Raw genomic sequence first — 16,866 nt, 5'->3', positions numbered from 1 at the left:
ACCTTGTCTATCCCACCATGGCCATCGCCCACGAAGGACTTTCCTCACTAGGGTAGATCTTCACGAAGTAGGCGATCTCCTTGCCCGTACAAACTCATTGGTTCAACTCCACAATCTTGACAGAGGTTCCCAAGTGACACCTAACCAATCTAGGAGACACCACTCTCCAAAAGGTAATAGATGGTGTGTTGATGATGAACTCCTTGCTCTTGTGATTCAAATGATAGTCTCCCCAACAGTCAACTCTCTCCCAGATTTGGATTTGGTGGAAAGATGATTTGAGTGGAAAGCAAGTTGGAGAAGGCTAGAGATCAAGATTTATGTGGTTGGAATGGAATATCTTGACCTCAACATATGAGTAGGTGGTTCTCTCTCAGAAAATGTATGCTGGAAGTGTAGGCATGTTCTGATGGCTCTCCTCACGAATGAAGAGTGGGTGGAGGGGTATATATAGCCTCCACACAAAATCTAACCGTTACACACAATTTACCAAACTCGGTGGGACCGAATCAGAAAACTCGGTCAGATCGATTTAGTTCATAATGTGACCGTTAGGCATTTCGGTGGGACTGATATGATCAACTCGGTGGGACCGATTTGCTAGGGTTAGGGTAAAACATCATCTCGGTTTTGACCGATTACACAAACTGGGTGGGACCGATTTTGGTAAAGAGCTAACCAGAGAGTTGGTCAAGCAAACTCGGTGAGACCCATTACAAAACTAGGTAAGACCAAATTGATTGCAATAGGAACCAGAGACCGGGATCCCATCGGTGAGACCGAATTGACTAGGGTTTTTGGCAGTGGCTATATCAAGTGAACTCGGTGGCACCAGATAGATCAAATCGGTGGGGCCGAGTTTGACTTTTGGCTTGGGACATATGTGGATATGAAAAAGTGGTTGAGGGCTTTGGAGCATATCACTAAGCACTTTGAGCAAGCAAGCCAGTAAGCAACACCTCATCCCCTTTTAATAGTATTGGCTTTTCCTATGGACTCAATGTGATCTTGGATCACGAAAAGTAAAATGTAGATTCTTGAGCTTTTGAGCTTGAGCCAATCCTGAGTCCTTATCATCTTGAAGGGATTCCACATCCTCTTGTCCACGCTACTCCATCTATTGAACTTGTCTGAAATATTCTAGATGAAAACATTAGTCCAACAAGAGACATGTTGACATTAATTACCAAAACCACCCAGGGAGCACTTGTGCTTTCAGGCCCGCTGCGTCGAGGAGCCGGCGACGGCTCGCGAGACGAGCTGGCGTCGGGGTAGAACATCCCCGTACCCTTGCCGTAGAACCCCTTGGCGAGCTAGGGTTTAGTTGTTGTCGGCGAGGGGGCAAGATTGGATACATGTAGACGGGGGATGGAAGTGGATGAGTCCCCCCCATCCGCATGCTTGCATTAAAAAAGATGGCGACACGCAGTTTCCACCCACTGCCAAGCAGGCCCGAGGTAGGTGACCGGGTTTAATACGACCGCGGGCGGTGGTTGGACGGCCGACAGGTGGGTCCGTGGCGGACACCGAGCGGACACGCAACGCGTCCGTTTCATTTGCGTATGGACGCGAACCGGGTGCAAATTTGGGCCTGAAATGCGTCCTCGCATTGGGGGCTGGCCCTTTGGTCCGTTTTGATCCAAATGGACACGCGCGGACAGTTTGGGTCACCCGGTTGGAATTGCTCTAATAGTTTCTATACACCAGGTGTGTGCACATGACAACTCCGAACGTTTTCTATGATAAGTTTAGCCACATGAGGATAATTTTAGTTGACAAGAATAATAACTTCATGTTTTAGTATATCTTTGATAGAAATTTAACGTGTATCACTGAAATTTGTCATCCTTGCATGACTAAAATTGCCATCGAAAAATCATAGTAGAGTCCCACACACGTGATATATGACATTTATGATTAAAAAGCAGAAGAAAAAGAAGAAGACAACTACCGCATGTGTACAGAGCTGGACACTTGCGTATGACCAGGGCCGGAGCACCAAAGACAAAAAAGAAGGATAGCGCTTGCGGAGAAGTAGACTTTTCTTTTGCAAGAAAACATTCAATTTATTCATCCTCAATCATGGTAGTACAACGAACATCAGAAATAATAAAAATTACATCCAGATTCATAGACCACCTAGCAACAACTATAAGGACTGAAGCGAGCCGAAGGCGCACCTCCGTCATCGCCCCTCCATCACCGGAGTCGGGCAGAACTTGTTGTAGTAGACAGTCGGGAAGTCGTCATGCTAAGGCCCCATAGGACCAGCGCACCAGAACAGCAACCGCCGCCGATGAAGAATAACGTAGATCGAAAGGATCCAATCCAAAGACACATGAACATAGAAGAACAACGATGAGATCCGAGCAAATCCACCAAAGGTACATCCGTCGAAGACAGACGTCCACATGCCCACCAACAATGCTAAACGCACCGCCGTAATGGAGGCTTGGCGGGGAGACCTTTATTCTATCTTCAGGGAGCCGACGCTGTCTCGTCTTCCTGGGTAGGACACAAACCCTAACAAAATGAAAAAAGACAAAAATCGGAACACTCCCGCTGGCCCTTGCTAGGATCCACCGCGCCCCCGTGGCCCTAGGGCCACCGGAGACGAGGCGGACCTGCGGCAGTGCCGGCGAGAGGCAGGAACCCTAGCTTATTCTGAGGAGGTGGCTGTGGCTCATGGCTCCTAACTCACGTATCCGCCTAGGCAGCGGAGAAGTAGACTTGACTAAGGCCAACTCCAGCGCACGACCCAAACAGACATCGGTTGGCCCGGATTCTGTCCGTTTGGGGCGAGCAATCCGTCGTGTCTGGGCCATTTCTGGGATGCAGTGGCTGTGCGCCCAACGCGGGGACGCATCCTTTGGCCGAATCCTGTCCGCCTCCTTTTTCAAACGCAAATTTTTGAATAAACCACGCCCGTAGTTCATGCCAACGGCCCTAGTTGACACCTACGACACAGCCCGCCTACATGTCCTCGCCGGCAACACAGCCAGCGGCCGGCAACACAGCCAGCTTACAAAATGAATAGTTTTGTTGCTGGCAACACATCCAGCCTCGAAAATGAATAGGTTTCTCGTGGGCACACAACCAACGGCCGGCACCCATGCCAGCCTCTATAAAGAAGGGCCACGGCCGAACAGACCACCTAGTTCAGGCGGTCGGCGTCGAACATCTCCTTCTACCTGGCCTCGAACCATCTCCTCGTCTTCTCGCTCATCTTAGTCAAGTCCACGCTCATGATCGCTAGGGCCACCTCCTTTGCTTTGGTTGCGGCATTGGTGGCCTCGATGTCGAGCTGCCTCTGCCTGGCCGTGACATTGGCGGCCTCGATGTCGAGATGCCTTTGCTGGGACACCTCCTCCATGTCGATCTTCCTCTTCTTGGCCGCCTCCTCCATCTCAAGCTTCTTCGTTTGAAGCTCTAGGTATTGCTTCATTTGCTCGTCCTTGCTTTGTTGCTTTTTCTCGTCCCTCACATTCTTTTGAGACATCATGTCGTGCAAAGTCTCATGCAAGGCCATGGATGACGCATAACGTATGTCGTCCATCTTGGAGTTGATCATGCCCCTTGGCCTCGTCAACGCCTCACCATCTCCACCTCCGGCCAACGCGGACGTCTTCTTGCCACTCTTCCTTTGAAGTTCACGGTATTGATCTTTGAACTTAGGGCAATTGTTGATGAGCGTCCAACAATGTGTAAGAGTGAATGGCTTGTCATTGTGATGGGCCTTGAATGCTTCCAAAGATTGAAATACCTACACGATCAACAACTATTGAACATGCAAACTTATAGAAGGCCGAAGTCTCATGGCCGTAGCAACGAAGATAAGAGAGCATACCATGTCCCCAATGACGAGACCACTCATGGGACGTGCTTCAACGCTCTCAAGTGCGGCACAATACTTGTTGCATTCTTGTTGGATGAACAACCACCTCTTTTGAATCAAGGTGATGCCACGGTCGCTCGTAAATTGGTAGGGCGCAAACAACACTTTCTTTCATGGAATGTTTTGTGAACTCTTGTCCAAAAAACAAGTCCCTTTTGTTGCGCACCGGTCCTCGGATCTTGGCCAAACTCCATCCAACTTTGGCAAATCAACTTGTCCTCCTCTTGTGAGTATGATCCCGTACGAGTGCTCTTCTTCCTCTTTTGTGCTTCCGCTCTTTGGGTGAGCTCGCCCCCAATATCAATGCCTTCCTCTTCTTCATCACCATCACCTTCGTAATAGATGTCATCATCTTCATGCCACGAGTCACCATGGTCATAGCCAGCATGATCGTGGGCCTCAATGTCTTCATCAGCAACGTACTGGTCGTAGCCATCCTGACTTTGGGTCTCCTCGGGATCGTAGGTACCGCCTTGCCCACCCTCGTAGATGACATTCTCCGTGAACTGGTTGTAGAAGGGGTCGTCGACCGTTGGCGTTGGTGTTGGCATTTCGTTGAACAGGACGCGGGGCGACGGCATGGTGCCCGTAGACGGCGGTCGTGCTTGATTTCTTTGCATCTCGACGGACGACCGACCACCGCTGCTGGACCCCCGCGTGACGTTGAGGTCGATGACGGCCAGGGGCGCGTGGTGGACGGCGCGATCGTGCCAACGTCTGGCGACCCCGAGAAACGGGTCTGGACTTCGTACCTTGGCGGAGGAAAACCGGGCGACAAAGGCGTGGTCCACGACGTCGGCGAGGGGCAGTGCGGACGCCTAGCACCCGACGAGCCTGTGCTCCTCGGGTCGACGGGTGCTGCTGAGAAACCCGCCGGACGGTAAATCCCAAGCAAGAGGAGGGTGTGTGCTCTGTTGACGATGTCCTCCTTCTCGTCGACGTCGGCCTTGCGCCACGCGGCCTCTAACGGAGCGTGCTCGGCGACAAACTTGGTCGTGCGGCCTCTAACGCAGCGCGCTCTGCGACAAACTTGGTCGCGGCATTCTTGCCCTTGGCGGCCGCCCTACGGTTCCTCCTCTTGGCCGATTCCGTGTCCAGCGTTGCGATCTCCACCGGTGTGAGTTCCGACCGCGGCTTCTTCAGACCCTTGGCCACCTTCTTCTTCACCTTTCCGGGTGGGACGACGGCCTGGCCGCCAGAATTCGACGGGGCATCGACCATAGACGCGAGGGTTGTGGGTGGGACGTGGGGAGGGTTTGGAGGAAATGGCGCGAAATGGGGCACCGAGGTGGTGCTTTGTGCCACCGACGGGCGAGCCAGAGGAGGACAAGCGCGCGCGTCCCGCCCGTCCACGCGCTGTCCATTTCACCTCAAAAATGGCTAAACTTGGGTCAGGGATAGGTCGAAAGCGAACATAAAACGAACAAAATTCCTTTGGGCCGCCTGGTTTGTCCGTTTTTTTTTCAAACGGGAAGCACCCACACAGGACGGGGACTAACAGAAGACCAGTAGTACTTCATTTCCCCTTTGGATGTCCTACTAGTCCACGTCAAGCCATCGGGTCTCCTACAATTATTAAGTATCAACGACTTGACCAAGAGAAGACCAGCGCTAGTGGTAGTACTAGTTCGTTTCCCACAATTATTATGTAGTATCGACGACTTGACCAGTATAACAGACGACCAGTGCTAGTGGTAGTACTAGTTCATTTTCCCTTTGGATGTCCTACTAGTCCGCGTCAAGCCATCGGATCTCCCGCAATTATTAAGTATCGACCACTTGACTAACAGAAGACCAGCGCCAGTGGTAAGTATAGTTCATTTTCCCTTTGGATGTCCTACTAGTCCACGTCAAGTCATTGGGCCTCCCGCAATTATTAAGGCGTGTTTGTTTTCAGGAATTTTTTTGTGTAGGAACTAAAAAAAGTCTCTTTTAAAGACTTTTTTTACCAAACGCGAGAGACTTTTTAGGGATTAAATTAGGCATTTGAGATTAAATGAAAAAGACTCTTAAGGAGAGTCTTTTTGGGACTTTTTGGGACTTTTCCAACAATGCCGCTCCATGCACCTATTGACCCGCCACCCCATGGTGTTGTTTAATTGTTATTTTTCTATATATTAGGGGCAACATGGTCATTTAATAATCTCTAGGAAAAGACTAGGGACTATTTAGTCTCTTGAAACAAACAGGGACGGACTTTTTAGGGATTAGGGACTTTTTAATTGGGACTAGAAAAAGTTTATGACTAGAGAACCAAACACCACCTAACAGAAGACCAGCGCTAGCGATAAGTATAGTTCATTTCGCCTTTGGATGTCCTAGTCCACGTCAAGTCATCGGGCCTCCCGCAATTATGAAGTATCAACGGCGGTTTTTGATGATATTTATCATCATACTTATGAATTCCCGTATATTATTTTTGAACATACTTCAAAAGAAATTAATAGTGTTGCTTATGATTTAGCCAAATAAACTAGAAGTAAGGTTAGTGCGGGGTAGAACGAAATACAAATTCAGTGGTATAAACATGACCGCACTACATTCTGGAATTGAGGGTGTACTATTAGCACTTTTTCAATTAGACTAATCCACGAATAAGAACATAGAAGCGAACCATCGAGAAGGGTCGCACACCCACGAACGGAGTCGATGAATCCCAGGAACGCGCGCGCGAGGCGGGCGACGGCGGCGGAGGAGCGCGCGTGTACCACTCCTCTTTCCAAGATTCCAATGGGAAATGGTAGAGCCGCCCTTATAAAAGGGTCTCAACTCTCCTCAACTAGCAAGGTCGGACTAAACTTCCTACCACCTGCCATCTCATACATAGGCCTCAAGATTAACCAGGGATTAGTGTCTTATATGGGCCTTTTTAATGTTAAAAAATTGCTGACCTTTATTGGAATCTTTAGCTGCTACGTCCGATTGCTGCCAAAAATTATCACATCTACCACAACACGTGAGAGACCGCGCATTAAGCGTTCGCGCCAAGCTACTCAGTGGATATGCGTACAACCCATCGTCTTTGTCCAGTATACATCAGCATACCAGAGCCCGCGTCAGCGTCTGACCACGTCGAGCGCCAGCGACAGCCGTGCAACGCTGCATGGTAAATGCGCGCGAGCGTTGCTACACGGACTATGCTTGTCCAGCCGAAACTTGCACGACATGCTCATCGCACCATCCATGGGCGAGTCTAGACAGCAGCACGCGGTGGGATTAGCTCTATCGTGCATGCGTCGTTCAGGAAAAGTCGTCCGTGAAGTACTTTTGAATGCGCGCAGCCCGCCATCTCTCTGGTCCGGTCTACTTCAACACGCCGAAGGCCTCCTGAGGGCATGCACAATGAGTAGCCTTACGGAGATGCCTCGCATACCATGTAGGATCGGATATGACGTAAAGTAGGTTCGAATAGGAAAGCAGGATCCTTTTTAGGAGGCGGGTGCTTGAAAAAAAATGTATGATCCGGTGACAAAAATTAAAAAGGTTGGAGTGAAAAGTAAAGATGTATGTGTGGTAAGTCTTTATTTTTTATTTCTTAATTAGGCCCACTAGTTATAGCTTGTATTGGGGAAAAAAATAAATATAGATGCTTCAAATTACTTTTTATTATGAGGCATATGTATCCATATGCCACCATTGTACATGCCCTGAGTCGGCTGGTCCGGGGCGTCGATCCTGTCGACTCGAAGCCAGGTGACCTCACAGTATTATGGAAGCACGCCAATGAAATCATTACTGTTAATATGCATGACATTCGTTGTTGGACCGCAACACAAACACCAGGCACCGTGCCAGTGAAAGGAGCTCCCACCAGCATCCGCTTGCGCCGCGCCAAGCTACCCAGGCGCGCAGATCATCCTATATGGTCTGGTCTACGTTGGCACGCCAGGTGCCACGCCGTCGCAAGAGCTCACACTAGCATTCCAAAGAATAAAAGGAAAAAAAACTTTCCACTTTTGCAAACTAAGGACGGGAAATAATAAGGCCTGAAATCTTGGTACCCAAAAGAAAGGTCTGCGTCAGACAACCCGATGGACACACGAGCGTTTCGTCGCCCTGCGATCCTATCTACACTAGTAGAGTGCCCGTGCGTTGCCACGGGCTCTTGAAATAGTTTATCAGAGTTACATGTTAAAATGCACACATACAAACAATATAACACAAACTGAAGTCCATTATTGCAATGTAACAAGCTGAGTGATGTTACAACTTAACATCTATTACCAAAAAAATATCTAGATGATGCGCTTAAGAAATTCTTTCACAATATCAGGAAAGTTTCCTCTAGCTTCATTCCCGCGATGTTTTAGCAAGTATAATAAAAATTGCTTCCTCAATTCATACCCATCCTGCAGAAAAAATAAATGTAGTTAGTATGAAAAAATCACAGAAAAGGTCTTAAAACATGTAACCCACAATACTCACCGCGCAAACCGGCTTGACCAATTCTTTACCATTCCACCAGAGCATAAAATGAAAAACAAAATAGCCAGACACATTCCTGGAAAACTTTCAATTAATATTATAAATAATATAATGATACGAAAAGTAAATATTCTTATTATGAATTCATTACCCGTCTATACTCGTTGGAACAACGGCCGGAAACAAACGATGCCATTTAGATATATCAGAATTCCACCCAGGCAGCTTTATTTCGAGTGCTTCTTAGAAATCTCTTGAAAAACTTTTTAATTTCAGTGAATGCCTCAAGTTTTTATCCTCTGACAATTGTGATGATTGAATAGGATCCATAATATGTAGACGACGTGCCTCTTTGTCGATAATGTACAGGATGTATCGGCCGATGGATGCATAGGGAAGATAAATCTACAAGTGGAGCTATTAGAAACAAAAACAAACCATGATAACAATGGTCAAAATATTTTATTTACCTTATTGCAAGATGAGATGTCGGTCTCCATCCCAGGCCAGCTATCAAATAATGTTGCCAACGTCTGGATAGTTTCCTTCTCACAAAACTTCTGACCTCGTGTTGAATCTAGCAGCATGGACTAAGTAGAAGAAAAAAAATATTGTTTCAACATGTTGATAATAATGGCACCTAGAATGAAGAGTTATGGTAACTTACACAAAATCGTAGATCCATGTAGTGTATAGGAGGGTCTGTGAACAATACTCCCTCGTCACATGCCAGCATAAGCACGGCGGTGTTGAAGCAATCATTGTCCATGGGCTGCTCCATGTTAAGTATGCACTGAAGTTTCTTAAGACTTAAGCTCATTGGATCGGGTGTGGAGCTCCGGACCCACACCTTCCTGTAATTTGGATGGTAAGAAGAACAATAATATACATCCGCGTATTAAATATTGATACATGATACTTACTCCAAACATCCAGCATCATTGATCGACATGATGTAGCTACAGAGGCCGGCAAGTATTTCGCGTTGGTCCGCGGGAATGATAGTGATTGGGGCGGGACGTTTCTCTTCGACAACGTCAGATGGATTATCCAGGATCTCAAGATCAGAATTAGCATGGAGCAGACAAGTTTCTTCGCTAAGAGGTTGATGGTACACGGGACAACCTTTTAACTTATTAAGCTCTGAATCGAGCAAAATAATTGCTAATTTTTGTCGAAAATGTTTCATATCCTCCTACAAAAAAAATTTGAAAACAATTTATAAGATATTTTGATAAAACATTATGAGATAATGTATAAAACCTAAATACCTGCGTAAACTGGTCTGACAGTCCATGTGGTGTCCAGTATTCCATATAATTTAGCATAAACAATCCACATGATACGCTATAATATTATTATAAAATAATGCTTTAGAATATCACACAGATGAATCTAAAAACAAAGTATTGAAACAACTGCTTACCCATCGGTTTGTATTGCCTCCTGAATTTGCTCTACAACCGTCCATTTTGTAACATTGAGATCAGGCCACTTATGACCTTTGATAAACTCCGGACTATGCTCTGCAAGTTTCAGCCATTTCTCGAGCCCTAATAACTTTTATGTATATACGAGAAATGTTAAGGATAAAGTCAAACAAAATAAATGCTAAAATGAGAAAAGAAATAGATAGTTACCGTAGTAGAAAGGTCATTGCGTTTGACATTCTCACCAAGTGAGTCTAATACTTGGATCTCTCGTTGTTTGGCGTTGGCAACTGCTAGATACCAATGGTAGCCCGGCATGTTAATCGGAATGAACAACTGGTGTAAATAAGATACAAGTCACAGTCACAATTAGATATAGTTATTAATAAATCATTAAACATATGAACTAAATAAAAACAATCCATAATTATATGCATGGATTACGAGACAAAAACTAACCATATCTTGTTGTAGATAACTATTAACATGATGCACGATGCGACGATATTTTGATGGGTCTATGTCTCTTTCCCCGTCTTCTTTTATCTGGCCGGATACAAACGTGCTAATAATGTGTACCTTTTCACCCGCCCTGTCTTGTAAATTCTCATGAGCAAGCATGCAATATATGTAAGCATTTATCACCTGCAAACAATATTTAAATTATATTTATACATTATGATATTATATATAATCAACTAATTACAAAGATTGTGCAATTGGTCTTACACCATCATGTAAGAACATGTCATTTTTAATAAGGCATTCCAAATCGTCAGTTGCTAACATGGCATCTCCAATGTCCACAAACTGGGTATTCTTAGGGGCAGACTTGATTGATTCGATGACTGTAATATCTCTAGGGGTACAAACATAGTCTATGAAATTCATAAAAAAGTGAGCTAGCTTATTAAACAATAAAAGCCAAATTAGTTGAATACAAAAGACAATATCACAAATAAATGTTGATAATAATATAAAAAAAATACCTTGTGGGATAACATGTAAATTAACATCCTTTTTTGGTTTATTATGAGATATAACCACTTCGACGTGATTATGTTGTGAATTTCCGGCCCCTTGCAGCGACATTGCATCTGAACCCTCAATGGATTCTTTCCGTGCATCTCCAGAGTCCATATCCATGTATACTATATCCTGAAAAAACAAAAATATAAATACACCATTCATTTTATCGTATATAACATAGATACAGAGTAAGGTTAGCTACATGCACCTCTTCTCGCGATGTTTCAGTGCGGTCTGTCATCGTTGCATCCGTGCGTATGTCGGAACCCATCAATTTATATCTATGCTAAAATATATTTAATATTTTTTACTACATCATAAAACTATATATAATATATAATACAAAACAACTGTTTTATCTGATAATAAGAAAAGCATTTGTTATATTAGAAAAAAATGCTTGTTAAATCATTTTACAAGCAGAACAATTCGGGGAAAACAACAATCTATAATGTTCATATAAGTTAGTAGGCGTTTAAAATTGCTTAAACTATTTTAAATTAAATGATAGGCTATGGAAAATTGACAAACAAAAACTAAAACAAACAACCCAACATTAACAAAGTTTATTTGTTTCATCTATATTTTTTTGTGATACCCTTAATATACGTAACAAGCATAAAAATATTTATTTTCATGAACCAGGTTTATATATATAGAATTTTGTTTATTTACAAATCAATAATTACGATTTTTTGTTTAATATCATTTTGTGAGGTACAAAAAAAATTACAAACAAAATCATCCCAGCATTAATAACAAGAATACCATGATGAATTATATATGATGAAATATAAATGATATTTCCTACTGCATCATATTATTATATGTAGTATATAATAAACCATTTTGATATTATTATAATTATATGTAACACAACTTATTCGTATGCAAAAATGTTGTTTAAATAAATATTATGAGAAGCCAAATTTATTTTATATTATATTTCCTAATAAAAAATATTTGTAACACAACTTATTGGTATGCAAAAAATAAAACCAATTTCATATTATTAGAAATATATCTTGCTTAAATAAATGTCATACGCCATGTTCCTAAATTCTTTTCATAGTTTTCAAAAAATGTTCATGATATTTGAAAAATATTTTTTCTTTTTACATAAATGTTCTTGATATTTTGATTTTTCATAATGTTTTTTTCAAATTATGCAGGTGTTATTGTTTTTTAAATAAAACTCATGTATATTATCAAAAAATGTTAGGTATTTTCAAAAATTCTTCCTCAAATTCGAAAAAATTTAATTGCTTTTTAGAAATTTTTTATGGATTTACCTATAAAGGTTCTGACTTTTCAAAAATTGATCTGGATTTTAAAAAATAGTTATTTTTTATTGAAATTAGTTCTCAAATTCAATACAATGTTAATATCTTAAAAACTTGTTCACGTTTATGAAAATATTATGGACTTTTTAAAAAGATTACGATTTTAAAAGTTTGTTCTTAATATTCAAAAAATGTTTGTGCTTCTAAAGAACTGTTCACACTTCCGAAATTGTTCATTTTAAAAAATAAGGATGTCATTTTCCAATGTTTTTGAAATATTTATAAACTTTTTGTGGTCAAAAAACCTTTCAAATTTATAAATTTTTTTATTTGTTAAAAAGTTTTTTCTCAAAATTCATAAAAAAATAGGTTTGGAAAATTTGTTTGCTTTTTCATTTTTGCTATCTACTTTCAAAAGCATTCATGTTTTCAAGAGAGAAATAAGGTGATGAAGCAGAAAAGAAAGAAAAATAAAATAAAAAGGAAAATATTTTGGGCCGGCCGAGTCGGGACGAAGCCTTTGCGTGCCCAGCCGCCCGCCGCGCGACGGCCCACCTCCCACGCGGCGGCCGCGCTTGGCGTTCCACCTACCCGCCCGTCGGCCCACCTCCCCGCCTCTCCACCTACCCCGCCGCCCACCTTATCCAATCCCTCCGCTCCACTCCCCTCCACTCCCCTCCACTCACTCCCCCGTCGCCCCAGTTTCCCCTCCGCCGCCGCGTCGCCGCGTGCGTCCACGGGCTAGCGTCCGCGCGGCTCCACCCGGCGACCGCCGCATCAGGCCCTCTCCTCTCCAATCAGTGGCAACCTATCGCCCTCTCACCTCACCCCCGACGCATCACCGCGCACCTCGCCGAGAACGCAACCACCAAGACTCCGCCCGGCGATAGCTGCGTCTCCGGCGAGCCGTGGGCGGCTGAGGGGACGCACGCATAGAGCTTCATCGCGCATGCGCGGGTGCTGGATCCGGTGGCGGTCCGTTTAGATCCGCCACGTTGCTGGTCTCCGGCGATGTCAAGGTCGAACCGAGGCGGGGTGCATCGATCTGCAACGACATTAGCTACGGTACGCGCGTCCGAACCATTTCCTCCTCTACTTCTTCCATTTGTGGAATCCCTGGCCTGATCTCCTCCTCGCCTTCTGTTTCGAGGCGGCTCCCCGACGGCCAAGCCATGGCCAAAGTGGTGCATCCTGTCGTCTTCATCGCCAGCAAGAAGCAACACCACGAGGTGCAGTCACGGTGGTCTAACACTCCGCCGTCTTCCGCAACCCATCCCCACTTCCGTGGCAAGGTGAGACAAACGGCCCCTCCCCCGTCCTCCGTCCCCACTAATGGCCGTAGGTCCGCGGTTTTCTGTAGTTTAGGGCTAGCTACGTGATCGTGTACTGCTAGAAAGTTAGCTTTAGGAGAAGAGAGAGGGATTTGAGACAACAGATCGAGTGTTGCCGTGTGGAGTGTTGGGTATCTTTTACACTTGCTCCATCAGCATAGTGCTACTATTTCATATCATTGATTGATGATTTGTTTTTTCATAATTGAATTGGCGAATGATGAAAAGGTGTAATGTTCAGGGATTTTTGCTGGATGATTTGTTGATCCAGTCACTATTAGATCTTTCTTTCAATTACTGGAAAGAATTTTGTGTCTTACCACCCCATATTGAATTTGTGCTAACTATACACAAATTGGGCTGAACTGGGATCATGGTATTTAACCATGATAAGCTAAAGGTAGTTTAAACATTTTTAATAAAGTCACTTTTGCTTCTTCTTGTTGTGATATATTGTACTATTATATGGTCAGCTAGAAGATGAAAACTATATTTGTTGGAGTTGAGCTTAAACTAATTTCTTCATGTTGTTGATGTTTTTTGTGGTTTCATGCACTTTTGTTCGTGAACTTGGAGAGAACTTGGAGACTATGCTTATTGGACAGGCTGCTTCTTGGCAGTGCAAAGTAAGCAGAACAACCCACACAACCAAGCAATCAAAGTAAGTAAAAGCAGCACAATATGTATGCATTTTATGTACATAGGTATGATACGCTCATTTACTCACATTGATTTTGACTAAACTTTATTGTGCAGTAGGAGTAGTTGCTAGAAGAAAACTTTGTTGAAAGCTCATCGATGTGCCAACTTTTGATAGTCAAGGTATTGTTTCTGAAAATAGTTTTCTTAGCTTCAGTGTTGTTGGATTCAATATATATTGAGCTATGTTTTTGGTGCTACAAGGAAATCCTGGACACTTACAATCAAGTTGGGCATACATGTCAACTCATTTTTGAGGAACCACATATATATATCAATTATGTGAGGTGAGGGGATAGAGTTGTCAAGGCAAATTATAAGTAAAACTACTTGACCTAAAAACTTCTTATCTACTGCTTGCTATCAAAACTCAGTGTCTACTGTTTGCCATAAAAACTTCTTGTCTACTGCTTTGTCATGTTTCGTTTTTTAGTACATATGTACATGTGTGTGGTGAGCTTCATGTCTGAAATTTGCATTCTGCTTACAAGTCAATAAGGCATCTAATGCCAAATAATATTATTTATCTTCACTTGTACATTAGAGTCATCTAATAACAGAGGTCAATGATGTGACCATATCTTCATGAGTTAGAGACACTACAAGTCCTTAGAGTCATCTAATGACAATAATTATTTTGGTAATCTTTGCCAAAGGATGGGTTTTTCTGGTGGAAGTTTGCTTGGCTATGAAAATAGTTTTCTTGCCTATGTAGTCTAGAATATATGATGAATCTATTTTTCTTCAGTTGTAGCTCACCTAATAGGACATGATCATAATAAAATAACTATTATACTTTTTGAGAAGATACAGATCAAGAAATCTTCATACCTAGATGAACTCGCCTTCTTGATCCTCCTCTGGAATTTTTCCTCTAGGACTGGCTAATTTGATCTTTTGCTATCTGTGATGGGCGAAGGGAGAGAAAGGAGGGGGAGGAGGGATGGCATAGGTTAACATATATAGATAGGCCATGCGCCGGATAACTGGGTAGGAAATCATGGCTTGTTATAGTCCCACCATATATTACTGTATGGTGCAGATCTATTTCCTTTCGAGATCAAATGCCAACTTGTTAATATATTAGAAAAGATGTCAATAATTATAACTTTCTAAATAGGTAAATTGTTATTGTATTCATTAATTAATCAACTTATCATTGATTTGCATGCCAAGATTACCTTTAACTGGCCACACATTTTACATTGTATCTACTTAAATAATAACAAAATTAATATATATCCCTGCCAGTGGCATCAAAACATATAAATTCCCAATTTTCGTATGAGTAATATAATATTGTAACATGTATATACCGTTGCAGAAGTGTTTAAGCACTTTGGGGCTGGTGGCTAGTTAAATTCTGATAATGCATTCACAGACGAGTAAGAAGTTAAACTACATCAGAGATTGGAAAAACTTTACTTATCCACTCGTGCTGCCAAAGTATGAGTAACACAATTTCATCGTCTCTTTTCTTTCTACATTGTTTCCTTTGGATTTAAAACATTGACATCTTTTGCCAGCATTTTTCAAAGGGAAGTTGTTCGGGGTGTGGAGGGCTACATAGTGACAGTACCTAAGCAAGTGGAAATAGGTATGTTGCTCCAATTGTATATTAGCTCCAATTTTACTTACCACATATGTCTATTCTGTTTAAATATAGTTCATACATAGAACACATTATATTTTGAATTATATCATATTCGAATGAGATGTGACTCCCTTAGGGTAACTTTATAATAATTTTCTTCCTCACCAAATATAATTGGAAAATGTTGGTAAAGAATAATAATTGTCGGAACATTCTGGGACAGACTTGTACTCTATGTAGTCAATAAGAAAACAATTTGGCGGGGACTAATTTTGTCTACTGTATTCAGGAACACATACAAGATAACCATTGCTTTATCAGAAACATCTTGAGCAAGACAGAGAACTATGGATCCTGTGTGAACTTGAAGATTGGTGACAATTGAAGGTACGTGCCCTATGACCATTCGATTGCTGGTTTAAAGTATACATCGTATCGTATAACAGTGCGTGTATGGATGAAGTTATACGATACGAGATTAGCTACTGCAAAAGAAAATTAACGACGTGCACAATAACGATGAAATTGTAATTAATTTATTTGTTCACTTAAATACTTCACTGAAAAAATGAGTGTATACATCGTATCGTATAACAGTGCGTGTATGTATGAAGTTATACGATACGAGATTAGGCTTTAGAACTTTAGTGTGACGAAAAAGCCCAGATGGTCTGCCATGCCCCACTTAAACACAGGGACATATTGTGGCTCTCCTACTAAAGATTTTTATCGAGAGCACGCGAAAGGCATCCCTTAGCTTTAAAGAAGGGGACAAACAATATGTACAAGATTTACATGGCTGCAGACATCGCCCACGACGTGCCTGCCATCTCCTAAAAACCCTCCTAGGCTACTATTCACAAAAATGTAGAACTCCACTCCCTCTAGCTAGGGCCCACAGGTGGCACTCCATGAAAATGTTCCCGGCCAGTTATTGCTCATTAGACAGATTATTCCTAACTAAAACTCTACCATTCCGTTGCTTCCATATACTCCAGCAAATCAACATGACAAAAGAGTCGAAGTCCTTTCGGTGTGTCTTGGGCATCCTCTCACTCGATGCCACCCACCAATCTTGCACCTTTTCATGCCCATTGGGTATCAGCTGCAAAGATATCCCTACCTTGGAAAAGCATTCGAACCAGACCTGTCTGGCATAGAGGCATTGTGCAAGGATGTG

At 42.8% G+C, this 16,866-nt stretch overlaps 1 protein-coding gene and 1 long non-coding RNA gene across 2 annotated transcripts; one reads left to right on the top strand and one right to left on the bottom strand.

Moving 5' to 3' along the window:
• Positions 1 to 8,228: 8,228 nt before the first annotated feature.
• Positions 8,229 to 9,509, bottom strand: LOC147960922 (uncharacterized). The gene is made up of 6 exons (XM_087533588.1): positions 9,244 to 9,509; positions 8,988 to 9,174; positions 8,791 to 8,910; positions 8,669 to 8,725; positions 8,350 to 8,396; positions 8,229 to 8,244 (listed from the first exon to the last, which is right to left on the bottom strand). Exons 1-6 carry the CDS (start codon positions 9,507 to 9,509, stop codon positions 8,229 to 8,231), a joined length of 693 nt encoding a protein of 230 aa, XP_087389714.1.
• A 4,322-nt stretch (positions 9,510 to 13,831) lies between these two features.
• On the top strand, positions 13,832 to 14,358 carry LOC147960921 (uncharacterized). Its single transcript, XR_015610473.1, has 3 exons — positions 13,832 to 14,054; positions 14,150 to 14,215; positions 14,297 to 14,358. It is a non-coding gene; the product is annotated as an uncharacterized LOC147960921 (long non-coding RNA).
• Positions 14,359 to 16,866: the final 2,508 nt, after the last annotated feature.

The sequence above is a fragment of the Triticum urartu genome, chromosome 7A, assembly GCF_056163025.1.
Source record: "Triticum urartu cultivar PI428250 chromosome 7A, HENAU_Tu73, whole genome shotgun sequence".
Classification (NCBI taxonomy): domain Eukaryota; kingdom Viridiplantae; phylum Streptophyta; class Magnoliopsida; order Poales; family Poaceae; genus Triticum; species Triticum urartu.
This window is presented reverse-complemented; position numbering and strand designations above follow the sequence as displayed.